The 23,899-nt window shown below is 41.5% G+C and overlaps 2 protein-coding genes across 7 annotated transcripts; one reads left to right on the plus strand and one right to left on the minus strand.

Moving 5' to 3' along the window:
- Positions 1-1,826: 1,826 nt before the first annotated feature.
- HAUS3 (HAUS augmin like complex subunit 3) lies at positions 1,827-12,778 on the minus strand. 4 transcript variants are annotated; one of them, XM_077352130.1, is made up of 5 exons: positions 12,467-12,778; positions 9,878-10,842; positions 7,128-7,567; positions 4,863-5,088; positions 1,827-2,869 (listed from the first exon to the last, which is right to left on the minus strand). In XM_077352130.1, exons 2-5 carry the CDS (start codon positions 10,787-10,789, stop codon positions 2,636-2,638), a joined length of 1,812 nt encoding a protein of 603 aa, XP_077208245.1. In that variant the 5' UTR covers positions 10,790-10,842; positions 12,467-12,778; the 3' UTR covers positions 1,827-2,635. The 4 variants fall into 4 exon arrangements, with proteins under 4 accessions (XP_077208245.1, XP_077208244.1, XP_077208247.1 ...); XM_077352129.1 differs by having other exon boundaries at positions 9,878-10,900; positions 12,467-12,777; XM_077352132.1 differs by lacking the exon at positions 12,467-12,778 and adding an exon at positions 12,178-12,431.
- Positions 12,779-13,866: 1,088 nt separating this feature from the next.
- ELOC (elongin C) lies at positions 13,867-22,623 on the plus strand. 3 transcript variants are annotated; one of them, XM_077352136.1, is made up of 4 exons: positions 13,867-14,019; positions 17,546-17,601; positions 19,446-19,589; positions 22,193-22,623. In XM_077352136.1, exons 2-4 carry the CDS (start codon positions 17,598-17,600, stop codon positions 22,381-22,383), a joined length of 339 nt encoding a protein of 112 aa, XP_077208251.1. In that variant the 5' UTR covers positions 13,867-14,019; positions 17,546-17,597; the 3' UTR covers positions 22,384-22,623. The 3 variants fall into 3 exon arrangements, with proteins under 3 accessions (XP_077208251.1, XP_077208252.1, XP_077208253.1); XM_077352137.1 differs by lacking the exon at positions 13,867-14,019 and adding an exon at positions 14,020-14,244; XM_077352138.1 differs by lacking the exon at positions 13,867-14,019 and adding an exon at positions 16,506-17,219.
- The last annotated feature ends 1,276 nt before the right edge of the window (positions 22,624-23,899 follow it).

Genomic DNA, 23,899 nt, shown 5'->3' on the forward strand with positions numbered 1-23,899 from the left:
CGTATGTACCTGTGAGAGTTGCACAGGGGTGTAAACCGCCCCGAGACAGTTTTACTGAGAGAGGCGGTATATGAACGAATGCATTTTACTCCCGAGGGTTAGCTCTTTCTCCACAGGTTTATGGAAACCAAACCAAGATTGGGTAGTGGAAAGTGCCGTTATAATGACCCTTGTAGGGCAGAATAAAATCAGAGTCCAGTGGCACCTTTAAGACCAACAAAGATTTATTCAAGGCATGAGCTTTTAAGTGCAAGCACTGTCCTTGTAGGGCAGGTTTTCTCAGCTTTTTTAGTGTTGAGAAACCCTGAACATTCTTCAGGCTTCCAGAAACCCCAGAAGTGGCACAATGGTGCAGAATATGGTTGGGAAGCATAGTGGTGTAGATATCTACCCAGGGCCCCAACCCCTCCAGGCCCATCATTGGCCACAGGGAAGGTGGAAGGTCAGTATTACCATATAAATGTTTATGTTACCATATAACCTGATGAATTAAGGACAGCTATGGAGAGGAGTTGGCAACACAGGACAAGAGTAGCACATGTGCCTGGAAATCAAAGATGAGGATGAGGGCAAAAATGAGGAAAGGGACAAGAGATGGCCAGAAAACCAAGTTTTGTAAACAGCCCTAGGAACCCCACTAGCTGTAAAAATGCCAAATAAAGAATTTTGTAATCCACATCTTACTCTCTGTGGGAATGGAGACTTGTCCAAGCCACGGGCCTTACAGGTGTGGATTTTAACAGCCTACCATAGCAAACTGTGTGGGAGCATGGAACACAACCCATAGACTACAGTATTCAAAAGTTTTGCTCAGTGGAAAAACAATTGGGTAAGAGCAGTTAGAGAGTCCTTTTCTCCCTGCGTACTTGAACAAGCAGCCCCAGTAGAAAATAAATTAAAAGAAATTAAAAATTATGATGTAGCTAATGGGTACCACTGTATTGTTGTTATGTGCGAAGTCGTGTCCGACCCATCGCAACCCCATGGACAATGATCCTCCAGGCCTTCCTGTCCTCTACCATTCCCCGGAGTCCATTTAAGTTTGCACCTACTGCTTCAGTGACTCCATCCAGCCACCTCATTCTCTGTCGTCCCCTTCTTCTTTTGCCTTCGATCGCTCCCAGCATTAGGCTCTTCTCCAGGGAGTCCTTCCTTCTCATGAGGTGGCCAAAGTATTTGAGTTTCATCTTCAGGATCTGGCCTTCTAAAGAGCAGTCAGGGTTGATCTCCTCTAGGACTGACCGGTTTGTTCGCCTTGCAGTCCAAGGGACTCGCAAGAGTCTTCTCCAGCACCAGAGTTCAAAAGCCTCAATTCTTTGATGCTCGGCCTTCCTTATGGTCCAACTTTCGCAGCCATACATTGCAACTGGGAATACCATAGCCTTGACTAAACGCACTTTTGTTGGCAGGGTGATGTCTCTGCTTTTTAGGATGCTGTCTAGATTTGCCATAGCTTTCCTCCCCAGGAGCAAGCGCCTTTTAATTTCTTTGCTGCAGTCCCCATCTGCAGTGATCTTGGAGCCCAGGAAAATAAAATCTGTCATTATCTCCATTTCTTCCCCATCTATTTGCCATGAATTGAGAGGGCCGGATGCCATGATCTTCGTTTTCTTGATGTTGAGTTTCAAGACAACTTTTGCACTCTCCTCCTTCACCCACATCAACAGGCTCTTTAGTTCCTCTTCACTTTCTACCACTGTATACCACATCACAAAACTGTTGATGATAGAAGTAGGAAACTCCTGAGCACCTTGGAATGGTAGAATATGAATGCGACAAAAATCTATAGTTTTCCTATTCCGAAGAAATAAACACTTGGCACTGAGAACTATTAAAACATGTATTACAGTTGCTTACAGCATTCACCTAGTCATTTAACTGTACCTCTTACAAACTCATATTTTACTAGTATCAGCTTTTACAGCTAAATTACATGGAAGTAAGGCCCATTGAGTTTTATAAGGATAGTGATGTTATTCTCTGCACCACATTTATCAGGCATTAAAAAGCAAAAGCCACAATTCTTAAACATGCAGGCACTTATTGTGGAAAGCAAAGTCAAAAGCAAATGAAGTTAAATTAAAATCTTTTCCAGAATGCTAAACTAGAATATTTGCATTGTTTCCAATTATTAGCATGTGGTCTATTTAATAATGAAAATAACATTTGTTAATTGAGGGGAGAGGGCCACAGGTATTACCAGCTACTAGAGTAGATGTCATATATGGTCAGAATGGATATTAGGTGACAAAAGGCAGAATAAAATCAGGGGAAAGACATTATAAAAACATTGTATCAAATAGAAACCATAACAGTAAGACTTTGGCCTTCCCTATTCTAGCCAAGGGTATAGTCATACAAAGTACTGTGTCCTTGCTTACAATTCACTTTTGGCTGAAAAGGGGAAGAGTTTTGTAAATGAGGCTTTTCACTTTTACTACAGAGCAAACAACAAACAGCACCTTAAATCTAAAACAATTATCCAGTAAACAATTCTTAGTGCTTAGAATTGTTTTTGTTGATGCTACAGAACAGTTATTTGTTCTTACATTTGTTAAATCCAACATTTCAAAATTCAGCATAAACGCTTCAACATTTAGCACATCAATGACAATTCAGTTTTAAGAAATCAAATTTAATCTTCATAACAAATGGCTTGAGCCTTAGCCTGTTGTTCCATTCTCTCCACAACGTTCTTCAAATGTTCTTTGTCTTTAAAAAAGTAAACGTATAATTTTCTTTCCATTTGTTGTAATTTATTGTTCTCTAAAACCTTTTTCTTAGCCTTTACGTCAGCAAGAAAATCCATAATAAGCTGATTTAATTTATTTAACTGAAATTCCAGTTGATGAAACTGCTCAGTCAATTCCTAAATAAATGATAAACAAAAATAAGTTTAGGTAATAGTATACTTTATATCAGTAAACAGCACACTTGAATTTTAAATCATTATTTATATTTCCAGCCTCCAGCAGCCTCTTTTTTCAATTTTCTTCTTTCAACTAGCAGAGAAGCACGTTTTAAAACTGGGCTGGGGTCCTTGGTGGTCCCCTAAGCTCTCCTGGCATTTAAGATGACAGTGAGATGGGCAAAGTATTGGTGCCCCTCCAGCACTCCCCCTTGTGGTGGGTAGGAAAGCGAGGAGAGTGGTGGGATGTTCTCCGAGCAAATGCCTGGACTCTGTCTCCCAAGCAGCATGTTCAGGCCCTGGTGGTGGCAAGGAGCGTGGTGAGAGCAGCAGAGCCAGCGCACACCATGCCCGCTCAGCTCCCAGCAGTGGCCAGGAGTGGGAAGAAGCATTGGGGCTGGCTTGGAGTGCAGCTGCTCAGCCTTTGCTGGCTCCAGTGGCAGCCAGGAGCAGGCCATGGCCATGATCTGGGTGAGAGTAATGGGGGAGGGTCACACAGTGCACAGAGTCAGCACCCACTGGCCCCTTCAGCAGCCAGGAGCAAAGGGGAAACAGCTGCGCAGTCCCAGTGACGCTATAACCAGGCAGGTGTGGGGCAAGAATGACAAGGGATGGGAAGGGTGGTCACCGCATTTGCAGAGGCCCCATCGAGCTCTCTCACCACGTCACCAAGGGTGGGGAAGAGCAGGCAGGCATTGCAGCTTCCATACCCAGTGAGGCGGCGGGCGGCAGCAGCGTGACGTCCGTGAAGGAGGTAGGCAGGCTTTCCAGCTCTTGTTAGGGGTGAGGGGGCAGGCAGAGGAGGCAGGTGAGTTTCCCAGCTGCTGTTAACAGGAAGGGGGTGGGTTGCAGCAGTGTGGCCCCCATAGAGGGGGCAGGTGGGCTTCCCAGCCTGTTATCAATGAGGGGGCCAGCGGCAGCAGTGAGGCCTCAGCAGAGAAGGCAGGCAGTCTTCTAAGCCACCAGTGACAGTGAGGTGGGCATGGCGCCTACAGCTTACTAATCCTCTGATTGGTTGTCAGGGAAGGGCCCTCCCCCACCCTCCAAGGGCTAAGACATGGTTGGAAGTACCTTTCACATTTTATTATATAAGAAGATATTAACCTATGGAATTATCTTGAAGCCTACTTATGTCCATTGATCAGGGAATCTATAGACAAAGAATCATTTAGAAGGATCACCACCAAATATTTTCTTCCTGAATATTTAGAGAGGGAGGAGTTCTCATGAAGCTGCTTCTGGCTGCCCCAGTTTCAGATTGGTATATAGACCAGGACAAGTATGCTCAGTGGTCCCCAACCCCGTCCGGGGACCGGTGCCGGTCCGCGGATCAGTTGGTACCGGTCCGGAACTCCTCCTCCTCCTTCCTGGCTGCTGCCTCGGGGGCTGCCCTGCTACTCTGCCGACGGCTCACCTTTGGTGCTCTCTGGTGGCCGCCATGGCTGGGGCTCCCCCTCAGCATGGCACTGCGCAGCTGCTGCTGGCAGCGCCCCTCAGCGGACAGCGGGAAAGCAAGTGGAACAGGGACTCTGGCGGAGGTGATGTTCCTTGGCAAAAGACTACCCCCTGTACGGGCCTCAGTAAAACTGTCAAGCATTGACAGGTCTCCGGTGATAAAAAGGTTGGGGACCACTGCTTCACATAACACCAAAGATGTATATAAGATAGAGGCATGGTAGACCAATACTTGGTATAGCTGCATGATTTGGGATGTAACAGGAAAGACAAATCATGACCACTAAAAGCCTCAGATGCTAGAAGAGTAGCAGGGCAAGGAGAAAGGGCTAACCTAGTCCAAGATGCCATTAGTCAGGGGCATATGCCACAAGCTATCTAATTTTGGAGGCCTATTAAAGAATTTGGATAGCTTGCTGCTAACTCTGATGAAACTGAATACCTGAATAATTAAGAGAAGCATTTGGACAGGTTTCCCAAGTCTCACCTGATCGCTTACCTGGTTACTAAGGGAGACCCCATCTCCTTTGAAGTACATAGAGTCATGAAGGTTAACTAAATCAGCATCCATCTTTGACAGAAGAATAATTTGTTCTTGACGCAACACTGCTAATTGATCAAGAACTGACTTGGTGTCTAGATGCAATTTTTCAGCCACCTGTTCAAGGCCTTCATTGGTTCTGAACAACTGTTTCGCATTCCCTCCTTCCAGAAGCTGATACAACCTTTAAAATAAAAACAGTAAGTTAAAAAATAAGACTTGCTGAGATATAAAATAGGTTGACAAATCCTATTTATCTGTAATACAACAGAAACAGAGCTTTGATAAAGTTTACCTGGCAAGTTGACTACTTAATTTTAAATCCAGATATTCAAACCTATGATGCTGATCAGTGTGATATAACAAAAAATGCAGTATGATTGAGTTGAGCCCAACAAACCGTCAACAGATGGCCCTGGTGGTCAAGTATGTTTCCTTGACATCCTTTCCGAAGCCAACTACCAGGGTATACACCTTTGGACCTATGCACCAAGAGGGTACCATGGGGTGTGTATGTGAAATTGTCCTGTTTTCCATTAGTGTAGTTGTGCTCTGTCCAGTGTTCTGTCCACTGTGTTGCCTCCTGACCCACATGGCTACAGTTCAAATGGGTTCTGCAACTCTAGGAATCCACTGTCCTGGGGCCACAAGGGGCTGTTTGTGGAGAAGAAAAGGTAGAAAAGAACTCCAGTGCTTGCATCAACAGAGCAGAGGACCCAATCAATTTAAAGCAGAAAATTTATTTAACTGAATTTTTTTTCCTATATAATGGATTTAGGCTGGTTGTCAACAATATATGTAATATCTATTTAGCTCTACATCACACTTCTATCTGAGCACAGGAAGGCTGTAGAAACTCTGTGACCAGAGGCTGCTTTGGAGTGGATGGGGGTAGTTAATAAGCTGAAATTTAATTTCAATAAGATGAAGTCCTGCAGGTAAACAGAATATATGACCTGGGACTTAGTGTGTGACCATTCAGATGAGATTGTAGTCCCCTTAATGGAACAGGCACGTAGTTTGGCAGTGTTCCGGAGTGAGCCTTACTGCTGGATATGCAGCTGTGGCCAGGAATGCCTTTGACTGGCTTCATTTGGGTTCCCAAACTTTTTGGGTTTGCTGCCCCCTTGGGTCCCAGGGAACTAGTTCCCCCCCCCCCCACACACATATGAATGCACACCTGTTTGCTGGTGTTAGGTCTACTGCAAATTCAAAACACAATTTATTGCCTACACTTCTTTGGTTTTGTGTGGCAGCCATATTTTAGTCTGGGAAAAAGCCACTTTGGGTCCTCATAGCAGAGTAATACAGGGGGGGGGAAGAGAGAGAGAGAGAGAGAGAGATGGTGACTTTTGGGGAAGGATTGCCAACCTTGGGTTAAAAAATTCCTGGAGCTTGGGAGGAACAGAGTCTGAGGAGGAGAACGATCTCAGCAGGAATATGATACTCTCCAACCCACCTTCTGAAGTTGTCATTTCCTTCAGGAAGCTAAGCATGGTTGGCCCTGGTCAGCACTGGGATGAGACGACCAAGTGGGAGACAATGGCAAGCCTCTTTGGAATGTCTCTGGGTAGGAAAACACAGCTGCAGCAGGAAGAGACAGACTGCTGCTCCCCTACTGCCCCCGAATTCCTCACCGTCCCGTTACTTCCCCCAAAATTTCTCACTGACTTTCTGGATTTTTCCACTGCCCTCAGGGAAGGTATACTGCCCACTTTGGGATCTCAGAAAGTAGAGTGGGTCACAGGGACCGTAGCACTTTTCTTCATCCATCTACACTATTTCCCTGTCCATTTCTGGGCACAATTTAGGTGCTGGTGTTGACCTCTATATGGCTTAGGCCCACTGAACCTGAAGAGTCACCTACTTTCTTAAGAATCTATTTCAGCATTGTATCTTTTATGCTAGAACAAATCCTATCCAACTTTGGGGAGCCATAGATGTTATGTTTTAGATGCATATTTTAGCTTTGGGTTGAGATTTAATGATATATTTTATCTTGGTTTTAATGGTTTTTAAGAGATATTTATTAAGTCATTAATTTGTTAATAGCCTTGGTGGGCCTGACCAAAGCAGAAAGGTGGAATATAAATTCTGTATATAATATTTTAAATGCCAGTTTTACACAATATGCTTTATGTTTTTAAAGTGTCAGTTTCATGCAACAGGCTTTACAATCCACATTTTAACACAGTATGTCACAAAACAACAGCAGGTGGTTACCTATGTGTAGAATTATCTCTTGAATCAATAGTGCTCATTGGAACTTTATACTGAGATATAGATGGCTCAGACATTGTTTCTAGCGTCTTCTCCAAAATGTCACTGCTCTGCTTCAAATCATGTATCATTTTGTCCAGAAGATGGCTGTTATCCCTAAGTTTTCTCAATTCAATTTCATAAGCCAACTGAAGAACTTCAAATGATGCTTTCTGTTTGAGCAACTGATTACAAATCTGGTCTTGTCTTGATGTGTAGTAGTCCTGCCGAGCAATCTGCAGATCAAAATCACCCTTCACGACAGGCATATTCAATAACTCTGCATCTTCCTTTATTAGCGAAGGTAGAGTTTTGCTGTTTATCTGAGCCAACTGCTTTTTAATGCTTGAGATTTCATTGTTCAAGCTAGAAATTCTAGCTTCTAAATTTTCTTTTCCATGAGTCTGGGGAAGAAACACACCAGATACTGTAAACCATACATTTATTAATTTGTACTCATTCAGCAGGGGGTTGGACTAGATGGCCTGTATGGCCCCTTCCAACTCTATGATTCTATGATCTAACCCATTCATCTAACAAAATTCATATCACCATGAACTTTTTTTTACAGGGAAACAGCATTCAGGTTTTATTCGAGATTTAAGCATTACTTAAGAATCTGCCCTTATAACGAAATATACATATAATTTTCTAAGAATTCTAACAAAGGTTTAATAACAAATACTTATAGCCAAAGGCCATTATAACTAATTCTTATTATTCTTATAGCCAAAGGCCATTATAACTAATGTAAATAAATATATCCCTAGAGAAGCTACAAAAAAGTTAATGAAATTAGCTCATAATGGAGATTAAGATTTGGAAGAGCAGTCATGAGGAGACTAGAAAAGATCCTTCAGTGTAAGGAAGTGTTGCTAGTGACCAAGCTCAAGATATACTGTGGTGTTCCCCATCACTATGTATGGATGTTAAAGCTGGTAGGGAAAAAATTATTCATTTGAAATGTAGTGTTGGAGTAGAGTTATTCCAACAAAACAACAAATAAGTCAGTTCTAAAATGACAAAAGAGAGCACTCCTAAGCAAGTCTACTCAGAACGCTACTCATATCTACTCAGTGGGGCTTACTTCCAGGAAAGTGTTCTTAAGTTTGCACAGTAAATTGAAACTATTATACTTTGAACACAACATGAGAATACATTTTATACAAAAAAGATAATAAATCTAGGAAAAGTTAAAAGGAAGGTCAAAAATATAACATGAGACGGATTGATTCAACACAGGAAACCATGGCTTTCAGTTGTTAACAGTGGGGTGTTTGAGAGGTCATTAATTCATAGGATTGCAGTTGATGGCACATAACACACAGCTCATAAAGGATTAGTAAGCACAGGAAACAAATTTAATTGTTAACTATACTATGTTCTTTAGGCCCTGTGACTGTCAGCATTTTAAAGGCAAGCCTCCAAGTGCTGGCATGTCAGGAAACAGGATGTGAAGGGTTAATTCTTTACGGAAGCAAACAGCCTGACTGTGAGGAAAGATTCCCTCTCAAGAATAAAAGGGAAACTGGTGTTTCTAAGCAGGGAGACTGGGGTGCTACCAGCTTTCAAGAAAACCAAGGGAGTTCAAAGAAAGTCAAAGAAAAATACTGAAGCGTTCAGGTAAACACAAAAACAAAAGCCTCTCCAAATGAAGACTTCAAAAACTAAGAAAATGCTCTATACCTCCCAAAGGCCTGTACTTAAAATCTATAAACTGTACAATGGATTTTTATGTCAGTTTCAACTCCTTGTTCTATCTAACCTTTCCCTCTGTGTTAAGTAAAACCTTTATTTTGTTGGACTTTTAATATTGTCTCAAGTGCCATTCTGAAAGTGTTTTAGTAAAAAGGGCTCCTACGCCATTCTGTGTTGTTTCAGAGCTGAACTAAAAGCCTAATTATCCATCAGTAACAGGGTGAGACAGTCAGCTTTATTCATTACAATACAGAAGTCCCATTACTTGGGCTACTCAGTCAGTGATTTTCATTTTTGGAGGGAATAATTTGCCTCGGTATGGGGCAGTGTGTTGGGGGCCTGTCATACGTGGTCAGGGTCCCGAGTACCTCAAGAACCAAAGAACAACACACCTTATCAGGCCCAAAAACCTGCTGGTCCTTGGCTGCAACCAGCGCATTCTCATCTATAGCCCCAATCTGGTGGAATGAGCTCCCCAATAAAACTTAAACAGTTCCACAGAGCATGGGTTGTCAGCCTGTGGTCCTCCAGATGTCCATGGACTACAATACCCACGAGCCCCGTGCCAGCGTTTGCTGGCAGGGGCTCATGGGAATTGTAGTCCATGGACATCTGGAGGACCACAGGTTGACTACCCCCTGCCGTAGAGCCTGCAAGTCACAGCTCTTCTACCAGACTTTCAGAGGAGGCCAATAACGAAGACCTCCCTGCAACCTGTCCCCTTGCCAGGCAATCTTGACATCCAATTTGTCCCTGACTCCTGCTGTTATCCCCTCCAGCTGTTTACGATTACCCATATGTTGTACTGTTAACTGTTTATATCCTTTCTTGTTCATATTGTTCCAAATGTTCTGTGTACCTTTCCCATTCCCCACTGGTTTTGAGTGCACTGCCCCGAAACGTCCCAGCGAGGAGCAGAATATAAATTCTATGAATAAATAAAATAAAAATAAAACATAGGTCCATGTGGTGGTACTAAAAACAGGCTGGGAAAGTTAACCAGCAACAGGACTTACCACCTTCTTCAAAGAGCAAATCTGATCTTCTGCCCACTGAAGAGCTGATCTCATGCTTAGATCCCTAGCCTTCTGCTGAATTAGTTGATGCTGAGCACAAACATAAGCCGTCTGCAGCCTGGTAAGCTCAAGCTGCTCCTCACAAACTTCATTGCTCTCAGTGTCTGTGAACGAACTTCTTATATCAACCAGCTGAAATTTCTCTTCATTTGAGCTTTCAACCAACTCGGATATTCCCTGGAAAAATTGTTTTTTTGTATAGCGAGTAAGTGCTGCAGTGCTTTGTTCTTCCTGGCACAAGTATTCATCCAAGGCAAGCTGGGCTAACAGTACAGGTTGAGGGTCCAGGCCTTTCTGCCTGCATTGAACCGTGAAGAAAGAAGCCAACTTCTGAACTAGTTCAGTAAGAGCCTTCAGCTCATTGTTTATCTTTGTATTCATGACAGCAAGCACTGCCTGCCCATCTTTCAGGCTTTTAGAGGTTTCCTCTGCTGTTTCTTTAAGCTTCAGTGGCAGAAGGCTTTTGGTTGAAGTCATTGCTTGAAGTTTGTTACGGCGATGGATCTTTAGATTTTTAATCTTTTTGAGTGATTGAAATTCATCTTCTAATGCTTTAACATTTTCTTCTCCAATATTATTGGTATTCAAATCACGGGGCTTACAGGTCTTAAGAACTTCATCCAGAGCCTCTTCTTCTAGCACAGGCTTTGCAGAGTTAAGGAGAATATTAAATGACTGCAACTCTTCTTCCGATAATGTATGTTGCTCATGCAGATTTGTACAAAACCACTCCAAAAATGATTTATCTTCCAATGTCTCAAACAACCAGTCAAAGTCTTCTCCATTAAGAGAAGCTGCCTCTGAATAACCTATCCTCTTTAGTGTTTCAACAAACTCAGTCCCACAATTCATGATTTCAAGGGCAGCCTACAACCTTGGATACCAATGGATTTGTTAACAGACTTCTGAAATATCCATAGAAAACAAAATTAGTACATTTTCTTAGTGACCAACTTGAAGTCTCTGCAACAAAACAAATATGGTATTGTAAATTCTTAGACAATTTAGAATTTCAGCTGTAATTATCTAATAAATAGCAAAACTACAGTATTAAATTGAAACATCCAGTAAAAATGCTAGAATGCCTCTATCTACATGGAAGCCACACTGTTTGCTGAATTTAGTTACCCACTGATGAGGACAAAGCACTCTTACTTTCTACTTCATTTAGCCAAGGTGCTGAAAACAGATTGCACAACTCAGCCAAGACAGAGATTGCAAGTAAGTAACTTATTTTAGAAAATAAACGCCTAAAATATGAGGATTTTAATATGAAACTTATTTTCTTTTAAGATTTTCCTTACTATGATGCTTAACAGATGCTAAGGCTACATTGTTAATGTAATGTAATAATGTAAATCCTTACTTAGCCATTAAAGTCACCTTGGGAAGCTCCTTAAAAGAAGAGTGAAATAAAAATGTAATTTAATTAAAACATTTATTTGTTCCTTGTTCATATTTAAATCTATTACCAGCTGGTAACTGACGAGACCATCTACGTTAGCTGGGTCATATTTGCAATAGATATGATAATCTTTTGAGTAACTTAGCCTTTTTCTTATTTTGTAAGAACACGCAAAGTTTCCCTATACTGCATCAGAGCATGGGTCTACCAATTTACTTTGGTAGCAACTCTCCAAGGGTAACAGGCCAAGGTCTTGCATATCACTTCCCACTGGGGATTGAACTTCAGACCTCCTGCATGCAAAGTATTTGCTGTAGCACTGAGCCACAATTTTCTTCATACCCTCTTACTAATGCCAGGATAGTTGTCTACATCCCTGGGAGCTTTAGTGATGGAGATGACAGAGTGCAATCTGTTGGGGGCGGGGGAGTGTCACCTCATGCACTTATATCACAACTGGGGTTTTGGCAGAGCATGATGTCACCTAACCATCATTTCCACCGCCAGACCTTTCTCCTGCATATCCAGAGAAAAGAGGCGGGAGGAAGGCCCAACAATTGGAGCCCTAAGCAAGAACCCAGCAAGAACCCAGCAACCCTCTGCAGTCATATTTTCAAAACAGCATTTTTAACTGTATGTGCCCTAAAATATAGGATACCTAAAAGCTGTTCTATGTTATACGCCTGTATTTCATATTTTGGTCACTTAACTCAAAACGGTCTAGATTAGAAAACAACTGCCTGCAGCACTATGGGGAAAAAGTAAGGAAATTCATGTACCCTGAATATTTGTATTTATATAACCCACTTTAGCTTGAGTAATATTTTCTGCATACCGTGTCATTAAGAACTCTATTCTGAGGCGTTGTCATGAGCCAGCAACGTCTTTTTCTCCTGCCGTTTCTATCTTATGCCCATTCTGCTTAGCATCCATTCGAGAGGCACTGGCGGGGGCGGTTCGTTCTGTCTCCCTCTCCCTCCCCAGCCAAAGGCCCTCTTGGAGGCGGTGTTAAGTCAATCAACGGGGGCAGGAGAAAGTTTAAGCAACAGAAAGCTCAACTTTAAGACGCCGGTTTGCAAACTGCCTCCCCGGCAGACGCGGACAGGAAGTCCCATTGCATTTACCTCCGACTGAAACGACCCAAAACTGCACGTCTTCCCTGCACGGCGAGAAGCGGCGTTGGGCCGTGCCCCGAACCGAAGCCCCGATGGCGGAGGACGCTTGGCGCGCGCGGGGACACACCACCTCTTCTATTTTTTTTTCAAAGTTGCGCTTCTCTTCCGCGATCCCGTCCACAGAGTCTCGCGATGGCCGGCAACGCCGCGCTAGCTCTTGTCCTGAATGGATGGGCAAAAGTAAAACCAGGAAACATAACTACATATTTAACACTGTTTTTAAAAAGCTGTTTGAGACTTGGATTCTAGTCCTTCACAATGAATCCGCTAAGCACTCGGGGGGGGGGGGGTGTTAAACGGTAGCTCTCCAGATGTCCACGGACTACAATTCCCGTGAGCCTCTTCCAGCTCTAGCACTGAGCACATGCTGGCAGGGATTCATGGGAATTGTAGTCAATGGACATCTGGAGAGCCACCGTTTGGCAACCCATCCCTACCCCCCGGTAGCCTATATAGGGATGTAGTAAAACCAGTGACAAGAAAGCCCATTGGAAGCCACGGGAGACGGTGGGAGAGCCGTACTACATCCTCTTATATGCTTACTGTGTGGGGACTACATTTCCCACTATAACTCGCCTTCCCAGAAAGGAACGACCATTTTTTATTTTTATTTTATTAATTTCAGGTCAAGAAGATGACATCCCACACGGAAGGCACGACACACCCAGGTTGCCAGATTGGCAATGTCAATCCTACAGAAATTAAAAATTAGCCTTTCCTTCCTATCCTATCAGGAATACACTTGCATGAAAGTCCTTTTACTCGTTTCAGTCTCTTGTTTTGTAGAACTGCGCGTGCGCTGTACGAGACACTGAACCCGTCCTCCCTTCGTTTGGCTTTCAGGAACTAGCGAGGTTACGTCCGAGGGCTCTTCTCGGAAACTGTGCTCCATGCCAGTAACGTGGCTAAGTCTCCTCCCCACAAGAGAAGGGAATCTCGTGACTGGTCTAAGGAGAATCCAGGCCACAAAAGCAGTTTCTGTTTTGACCTTTTGTTAAGACCACCCAAAATAACGCAACATAAAGAGTACACGTTTTCGAGGTATCCAGATTTATCCTTCAAAAGGGAAATAAAATATTTTTAAAGGAGGACTGAGCGCGGGACGGGCGGAGAATATTTCAGGTCCAATGAAAAATTGTGAAGTCGTAACTTTGCACGCTACACTCATTATTATTTTGAATATCCAAGGCATTTATTTGACGGTTTTGCTATCTCGTATTCGGCTTTGGAAACGCGAGAGGTCCTTCTAATGTCAAAAATAACGAGGAAGTCCGGCCTGTAAACAAAAGAGCCGCCCGCCCCGCCCTTTGGCCCCTCTGTTTCCCGTCTAGCACGCGCCCTTGGCAGCTAGCCAAGTCTTTCTGCGCCTGCGTTTGACGGACAGGAAGCTCATGTTTGTGACCCAGCGGAAGTGGTTTGGCGGGGCGGTTGGCCCGGCAGGAACCGACCGGGGTTTTTGCGAAGCTGCCCCGTGAATCTCCTCGGGCGTTGGCAGGACGGAGGTGAGTGTGAGCCCGAGCGAGGGTGCGAGACGGTCCCCGCCTTCCCTGTGGCGTCTGCCGTGAGACGCTGAGGGCCCGAGGGTCGGCGGCCCGGAGCTACGGGAAGGAAGAGAGTTCCTTCTGTGACCTCACCGTAGACAGGCACGACGCGTCCTCTTCGAGCTGGAGCACCGCCGCTTTCTTTGCTCCCTCCCGTCCAGGAATTGCTCTTCGCCGCCTTATGCAGTAGGTTGGGCTCCTTGCTGAACAGCACCCACGGCGGTTCCAGCCCCGCTTGTGTCCCACTCCCGCCGCCTCCGGGAGACCTCAGAGCTTTGCATAGGTCAGGCTCTCTCTCCCCCTTCCCACCCGCAAGTTGTGTTCTCTGTGGGATGTCTTACGTCTCATAGGCCCACTATAGGCATAACCTTCTCGCGTAATTTCAATTTTGCAAACATGTCTCCTCACGAAAGTCAAAAGTGGTACATCACAGGATTCCCTTAGTTTGGCCAATGTTGATGTATCATATAAGGCGCATTCTGCAACTGATTACTTCCTTTAGGTTTCAATATCCGTTTGTCCAGACTCTTTGCTTATCTGTCTTGCCAAATATTGTGATGTACTTTATATCCTTTTGCCCCCTAATAGCCTTGAAGTTTAGATAAACAGACTGCCCAAAGGATAGGGTTTCTGTAGCTTAGACATCAACCTGTGACATGCAGGTAACTCTTCACCTTGAAAAAAAATACTCTGATTCTCTGCATTGTTCAGAAGTTCTTTGGGATCAATAGGACTTTAGCATACATAAAAACAATATAAAGATTCAGTAGGAAACTTTAAAATATTACAAAACTTGATAATACTTTGAAAATTATTTAATGCAGCTGTGGCATAAGGCAGATTGTTTCCACATAAATCCAAGGGGGTCCAAGCTGTCTTCTCAGCTCCTGCTATTCTTTCTGGCCTACATGGTGCAGAGCAGGGGGAGGGAAGCAATGGGAAGGAGCAAAAGGAATGATATCACTTTTGCAGGTGTCGCAAAGGTGTCAGCTGACATAACTTCCAGTGCTCCTTGAAGTCTGAAAAATTATTTCAGGAGCTCCTCCATGGTCAAAAGTTTGAAAAAGGCTGGTATAGGCAGATGGAGTCTTTATGACAACTTCCATCACAGTTTCCACTGCCACAGAGGGAAATCAATCTTTAATTTACAGGTATGCACTGTTGGTATACTGGTAAATTGTCCAGTCAGATATTGTTAATTACCAATGTATTTGGCTTTTATTCAGAAGTCTGTGAATTTCATTATTGTATACATAGCAGCCTACTTTTGAGTTACATCAAATCTAATGATTAGTGTGAAGTTAGTCAGACTTGCAGGGACCAGGATATACACATATCCTCTTCATTTAGGAATAGCAAACCCACCTTCATGCAAAGAAAAAAAAACTGCACCTTCCCCCGCTGCGCAGTAGAACTGTTCTGCCCCAGCTGCCTCCATGTGGAGGCAGAAATCCAAGGCTGACCAGATCTATAAAAAAAAAACAGTCCCCCATGGGGACACAGGAAGCGGCAGGCCAAACAGCCTCATGGCAAACCCCTGGAGGTAGCTTGGTGCCCATACATCAGCAACAGAACTGGCCTCCCTGCAAAGATATGCACATGGAATGAGTACAAATAGATTCACCAAATGACCTATCCAGTTTAGTGACACCTTGTCCAAGCACCCACAAGAACAGAATGCTTAATGATATTTTAACAATTGTAGCTAGTAATGTATTATTTGAAACAACTGTATTATTAATATATTTTTCCTGATGTAAACCACCCTGAGCCTCCATGAAGGGTGGTGGTATATAAACTTAACAAATAAATGTTTGTATCCAAGCAGTTAGTACAAGAAAACTTTCTTGTGTTGTGGTAATACAATCTGAAGTAGTCCAAAAGCTATTTGGTTTACAAATGTAGTCAAATGCCACGTTTTATTCAGTTTGATGCTTATTTTATTAGTTTGCACTGTGATCAGTAGTTACTCATAATGTCCTGTTTTTTGCTCCTACCTCCTGAATTTAACAATAAAATAGAAACTGTCAATAAGGAACTAGGAATCAATTTCAGCTCTGTATCCTAGCTACACTCCCTCTGCTTCCTCCCATGCTCCACCCCAGCTGACTTGGTGAACTTATGCACTGCTAAATTCAATAAAGCTGTTGACTGTCATTGCTTCTAGATAATCTGCAGAACTGCTGGTGCTTACTTTGCTTTCTGATAGCTTGAGAACAATGTTGGTGCCTGCTGATCTGCCTGTAAATCCTTGTGGCTGGGAATCAGTAGGTGGAAGGTAAAAATGTGTTAGCTGATATTCAGTAAGGAATGGAGCAGAAAACACTGATTCTTTACTTTATATCTGGGATAACCATGAATGCCTCGTGGGGTGTTGCGATGATATATATGTGATACATTTGGGAGACCAATATTCTGCTGCCTTTGGTTATTAACAAAAGTAAGGCAGATCTAGTCCTGTATTCCTGATGTTCTACCTCAGATATGTGGGGAGTTCAAATCAGTATCATTTTTTAAAGCTGGGAAAGGGAGAACATCTACAGAATTACTGTGCTACACATCTACCCCCCAAAACAACATGAAAAGTAAACTTGGTGAATCTGTTACAACCATATTACGACAAAAATGATGGGTTCACACTCCTCCCATTGCTTATACATGATTAGCTACTATCCGTTCTCATATTCTAGCCATGCCTTCTGAATATTTGCATAATTTATTAGTTATCAGTGTGCTACAAATAAGGGGCCCACAACTTGTGGGGCAGCCCCACACACACTATTTTCTCTCTCCACCCTGCAAGCCCCATAACTTTTTCTGCGTCCTTCCCTTTCATTGGCACTACCTACCTTTATCTTTACCGAAGTAGAACGTACAGGATAAAATCATATATTAACGTTTTGAAATCAATAAAACATAGCATTAATACATTTAAAATCAGAGCTAAAATAAAATTGGGCAGGAAGGAGAGATCACAGAAGAAATCCCAGATAAAACAAAAAAAGTCTTCGTACTTCAGGAGAAGATAGCAATAGAAGAAGACAGACAAGTCTCCCTAAGCAGAGAGTTCCAGAGTGCCACAGCTGAGAAGACCCTCTCCCAGGGAACCGCCAACCTGATCTTAAAAGCTAGAGGTCTCCAAAGATGACCATAATGGCTGGGTAGGTTTGTAAGAAAGTAAGCAGTTTTATGCTAAGTGTGCTTATGGGCTCTGAACTGGACATGGGATGTATAATTTCGGTGGACATAGCATGCCATTGCACTGGAGGAATTCTTGAATGACCTTGGCTTCAAAACTGGGCTGGTGATTAAAGAATTTTCAAAGAACGGCATCTGTGTTCAATCTAGTAACATGGCACCGTAAACATCACCACAGTTAAATTCAAGTAAGACTTGGCGTCCTCTATATCTTCTTAGATTTCCACCTGACCTTGTTTGCTATTACTAATGAACTTGAGTAAGTATGTACTTTTCTATTTGTTTCCAGTTCTTATTGCAAAAACTGCAGAAGCAAAGAAACAGCCATTTGATAAGGAGAAATGGGTAAGCGCTTTGTTTAAATTAGCCTTGAAAAGCATCTTGGATAATAGGTTTAGGGAACTGCTCTGTATTTCAGACAGTTGATAGAAGCCCACTTTGGTACACATTAGTATAATTAGTATAATGTCTATAGTATACTGGAAAATTCACCTGCAGACATGGGGATTATGAGACAAAGGAAATCAATTAAAATAGCTATAAATATCATTATTGTCTTCTGCAGCATATATAGTGTTGAAATTGTGTGTATTCTTAAAATATATTCTGGCACTGAAGAGTCTGATAGTACAGTCTTGTTAAGAGTTACTCCAGTTTAAACCTACTGATGTCTACTGGAATAAGTTTACATAGGATATTCTTTCATTGTTACTTTTCTACATCTGATATACACAGTAACAGCCCATCACTGTAAACAGGTGTTTACAATTATGTTTAATGCATTTTAGTCTATAATAAGAATAAATTAATGTTCTTTAGTTATATGAAGTTATTCATATGGATTATTTATATGGGTTTATTCATATTCATATCTGCCCCATTTTTATATTTAATAATAATAGTGGTAAAGGATTCAGGTAGTTTTTATATCTATATTAGCCTTTCTCAATATTTTTACTGTTGCAAAACCTCAAAGCATTCTTCAGGCTATGAGAAACTGCAGGAGTGGCACGATTGTGTAGAATATGATTGGGAAGCATAGCGTACATATCCACCTGGGGTCCCACCCTGGCCTATCATTGGGGAAAACGGGTTGACATGAGCATATATGGTCATATCACACAATAAATGTTTTAAAAATATTTACAAACTTAACTAACTCCCACCCATTCAGGAAACCCTTCCAGGACCATTAAGGTTTTACAAAAAACTGGTTGAAAAAACTTGATCAAAATTTTTATTTGCCCTTCCTCAAGCAACTTTCAGCATAATACAAAGTAGACTAACTTCTGTATAAGCCTGTTGAAATCAGTGGCTTAGACTGGAGTAATTTTGTATAGAATTGTACTGCCCAGAAACTATTGGGAAAACCTGTTTTACTTTGGAATAGTAAATAATGGTATGCTGCTTTGTGGATATTTGGGCTCCCTTTCCCCCTTGCTAACTAATTTGGTGTTTGGCTAACTAATTTGGTGTTTACTGTTTTTTAAACTCCATATTCCCTCCCTATGCACTCAAGGATGTTTACACATATATGAAATCCATCAATAGAACCAACATGTGTATCTGTACTTGTACAGTCAATGACAGTGAAACAAAAATCACCCTTACCTGTTTGAAGCTATATCTAAAGACTGCCTCTCCTTTTGTTAATTGGTGTGTCAGCCCCACCAAAACCAATAAGCAAAGCTAACCAAAGTCTGTTCTAGTTATAATAGCTCTACATTGCTTACAGGCAGAGCAGAAGGAAACTGTGGAACAAAAATGACTGAAACCATCAGACATGTTTTTGTTCGTTTTTGTGCTTTTTCTGCTCAACTATTGACCATTATGTTCAAATTGGCAATGTATGGATTTTTTCCCCATTTAACCAGGATTCCAAACTGGAAAGTATGAACTGTAGTTTGCTAGTTTGGTTGTAACACTATACTTATTTTGAGAGCAGAACTATTTATTAGCTTACTGCATGCTTGAGAGGAAGGAGTGTGTCAGCCTGTGTAGTCCACAGGTTTGTATGTGCAGTGGTAAATTATGGCTTGCTGTTGTATTCAAATTAATGAACAGCATCCATTCAAAATGAAAATTTTATTATTAAAAGTACAGTTCTTTTGTTCTTTATTTCACTGTTGTGCTATGAATTTAAGAAATTTGGGTTCCTGAAACATAGTTAAAATAACCATGTCTTGTAGATGGAGAAGAGAAAACATATGGTGGGTGTGAAGGCCCTGATGCTATGTATGTGAAGTTGATATCCTCTGATGGCCATGAATTTATTGTCAAACGAGAACATGCGCTCACATCAGGAACAATAAAAGCTATGTTGAGTGGCCCAGGTAGGTACCACCAATGGTAGGTTTAAAATTCCTTAGTTCCCTAGGCAATGTAATATGGGCATGAGAACAATCTAAACACTTTTTAGAAATTGGGGCTTTATAACTGATTTACAAGCTCTTAGTCCTTATGGTCAAATGTCTGAATACATGTTTTCTGAGATTATTAAATCCTTTATAATTGAGCCCTGATTTCTAGTGTATGACCTTCAAGAGGAAAAGCTATCAAACAGTATATGGTATACTCTGTAACTGTTCAAAATACACCTTTCTCCATAATTAATCATGCTTGGGATTTGAAAAATAATTTGGTAGTCACCAGTTAGGTAGAGGAATGGTACTGCTTTGATGTCTTGATCTTATAAACCTTGAAGTCTGCTGGATTGGGGTGAGCAGAAGGGATTTTCTCATTGGGTTTTGTGGTCAGTCTGCACTTGTGGGAAGGCTTTCAGTTTTATGTTAATAGTATAGTATATATATGTGTATGTGTGCTACAATAACAGTTTATTGCTGGTTGAAACTGGGTATTATAAGCCAGCTGTGTTTCATTATGCTTTAAAACCTAGAAGAGACATCTTTTCCAGTTTTTAATCTCTTTTGAATCTTTATTTTATGAATGCTTATCCCACTAAGTCAACCTCATGATATGACATCTTAGACTCAGTACAACACTGTTAGCGTAGTTCAGAGTGACATTACTTCAGATCCTGAAGAACTGATAAACATGAGCTAAAATGTCAGTGTCCTTTATAATAACGGCACAATTAGTTCTGGGCACTCACAGGGGATGTTGGAGTTATGTTGGCAAACAATAGCTGTGTCTTGGCCCAATTATTGTATTACAATAATATTTTTTAAACTCAAGTGAGTTTTGAAAGTGCTTTGCTATATAAAGTGTGAGCTCTTATGAATTTCTCTAGATTGATTATTTGTAAAAGAAAAGAAAAACTGAATACAATGGAGGGTTTATTCCACTTTGAAAAAGTTTAAAACTAATTTTCAATAAATTATATTTGTGAAAATTCACTTCAAGATGGTTATCACTCTTCGTATTTCAAAGAGAAAAAAGAAGCCATGTAAAATGGCAGGTACTTGCAAATAAGAGACCACCTTGCTTTCCATATGCCCAACAAGCCTTGCCAAGGCTTTGTTTTAAATAAGCTTAGTCAGTAATACTTGATTCACATTAAAAAATAATGCATACAAATTATCCCAATTGGTGATTGATATTAACCTAGGCAGTAATTGGATTCAAATCTCAAGAACTGTTGGCCAATGTGGTGATGACAGATTCCTGGCACCATAAGCCTCTACAGTTAGTGGAATAAAACTTTTGGATCCAGTCTCCTGGTTGTTCAAAAGGAAACACTTATGGAACAATTCCCTATTCTTTTTGTAAATAAGTTCTACTTCGTTTAAAAGAATATTTTAGGATATAGTTTTGTATGTTTTGGCATACTGCTTCTATCTATATGAGTTATAAAACCAGTATGTATAATTATTTTTGAAGATGGAGCTCAGAATCAAAACTCAGAATTTGTGTTCCAAAACATACCCAAGGAGGAGAGGCTTATTCATACAAACAAGTTTACCCTAGAACATTAAGTTCCTTGAGAAAAGCTCTTGGTATCCACTCATCATGCTAGAGACAGAAAAATCTACCTTTTCTACCTTTCCCCATAATATTATTGCAAAGCAGTAAGTGTATTTATTTAGTTACATTTCTATATTACCCCCCCCTTACGACTCAAGGTGGTTTACAATAAAAGCCCATAGTACATAGAACATAATAATTGCTTAGATTTATAACACTTTGAATATAACTCTACAGAATACGTCAACATTTTTGTTTATAGCATTTTGAATTTGATAACACTTTAATAGCTGTGTGAACTATTGGCTACTCAGATATAAGTATTGTTTATTCAATGTATGGCCAAGTCAGGTGTCACCTCATGTACTTTCTGTTGGGCTTAACTCGTAGTTGGGAGGGAACTTCTGATTGGTGTTGCTTCGCTGGTCTCAACCAAAGGCTTGGCTGGAAACGTCCTGTTTTAGTTCCTGCAGGGCCCTGATATCTTCTGGGAGCTCATTCCACCAAGTGGGGGCCAGGATGGAGAATGACCCGACCCTGATTGAATCCAGGCATGCCTCTTTGTGGGCAGGGATCATGAGTTTTTTGGCATTCGAGGAGCGTAGAGCTCTTGGGGGGGGGGAGTATAAGCATAGTGGTGGTCCTTCAAGTATGCAGAGCCCATATGACCTTGAATTACCAGGGCCTTAAGTTTAGGAACACTTGTGATAGGAATGCTTCTCCCACATGTAGAAGGCTAGTAACCTCTCCAGATTCAAGGAAGTGCTTCTAGTGATCTCAAAAGGAATAGTTGAGTCCACATCTAGTAACAGACACAATTATAACTGAATAGCAGGATATTCAAGCGCTTCCATTTCTTACAACAATCAAGTGGCACAACATTCTTAAAATACCCATATTCAGACAGCAATGATACTTTACTGATTAAATTTTATCTGCTGCAGGTTTGTTCTCATTATCTCATTTTATATATACAAATAAAATATTTCTCTCTCTCTCTCTCTTTCTGTAGGACAGTTTGCTGAAAATGAAACAAATGAAGTAAATTTCCGAGAGATTCCCTCCCATGTCCTATCCAAAGTGTGCATGTATTTTACTTACAAGGTCCGCTACACTAACAGCTCCACAGAAATCCCTGAATTTCCAATTGCACCTGAAATTGCACTGGAACTGCTGATGGCCGCAAACTTCTTAGATTGTTAAATAAAATAAATTATAATAAAAATGTAAACTTTTTTCAGTATTTAATACACGTAGTTCAGTTAGTAACTTTTTTCATATAGCATGTTGTATATGTTTGGTTAAGGACTGTAGTGGTCACTGCAAGAGGCCATTGCCTGCAGTGGTTTGGCATGCATGGATGTTGTTTTGCTGCTTACACCAATAACAGTCTTCTCACCAACTGAAAAATAAACATGTCAACTTGTGGGTGACTTTGCCTTATCCTTCAGCAGTGATACAGTTCTTCACAATTTATCACTCTGTGTGCTGATTACTTTATTCCTGTGATTGAAGTGCTGGAAAACACTGTTAACTGCCATTGTCTTATGATTTAAACTTTTATTTTCACGATTATTCATGATACTAGTAGGCATTGTTACAATTGTGTAGTAGTTTATCCCCTCCACTGGGCAAAGAACAGTTTTCTATAGCAATGTCAGATGTGTAATGCAGGAATCTTGCAGTCAAATCTAAAATTTCTGAGTTCTATATGTTTTGCCTTGCTTCAGCAAGATCTTTGCTTGCTGTACATAGTTTAATGGATGTGCATGCTTTTGCCAGCAATTTAAGGTATCATTCTGCCGTTTCCCTAGGTTTGCATAGCAAAAATGAGAGCACAAATAAGAGCACCAGCTCTTCTAGAGCACCATGCCACCCATTGTCCTCTTGAAGCCATATATGCCTGCAATGCTGGTCTTGTAGAACCATTTTGTAGCACTGAACTGAAACCAAAGACAGTCTTGGGAGCAACATTGTTTGGTGCCATCTGAATCAAGCATAGATAAACCTGGGGGCCTGAGCTGTGCCCTTCTCATTCCATTCTAGCTATGAGGTACTTAAAATAAGGAAGGTGGACCATGCTTCCTTCACTGTCAGTGGCAGCTTCAGAAACTACATATCCTGGGAGTCAATTCCAACAGTAGCTAGCAGTTGCTCAAAGAACATATGAGAAACATTGTCATTTGCTTATCCCTTATAATTCAAATGGTAATGACTGGGGAAGGCACTGGCAAACCACCCCATATTTAGTCTGCTAAGAAAACGCTAGAGGGTGTCACCCCAAGGGTCAGACATGACTCGGTGCTTGCACAGGGGATACCTTCACCTTTACATAATTCAAGCCAAAACAATATCCCTGCTTACTAACAGCTCCCTGGTCCACGACAGATGAAATCTGTACATAAAATGAATGTATGCATAAGCAACTGCAAAAATGTAATCTTAGCGTGGCAAAATATAGAGGTTGCTGGGCTATAAAACAACAATGGAAGCTGCAGCTTTCTGGGCAGTGCAGCTACTATATTCCTCCACTGTGTTCATTGTTCTGATTTAACATGATCAAACATTTTTTTACACTGTCTTTAAAATGGTAAATTTTCTTCCTTGGCTTGGTTCCAAAGTACTGTGAACTGAGCAAAGTTCATAGAATGGGACTTTCCTGCCTGCCTTGATATGAGCTGCAGGCTTGAGCTCCCAGTTCATTGTGTTCCTAGACATA

This window comes from Paroedura picta, chromosome 9 (assembly GCF_049243985.1).
Source record: "Paroedura picta isolate Pp20150507F chromosome 9, Ppicta_v3.0, whole genome shotgun sequence".
In the NCBI taxonomy this organism is placed as follows: Eukaryota; Metazoa; Chordata; class Lepidosauria; order Squamata; family Gekkonidae; genus Paroedura; species Paroedura picta.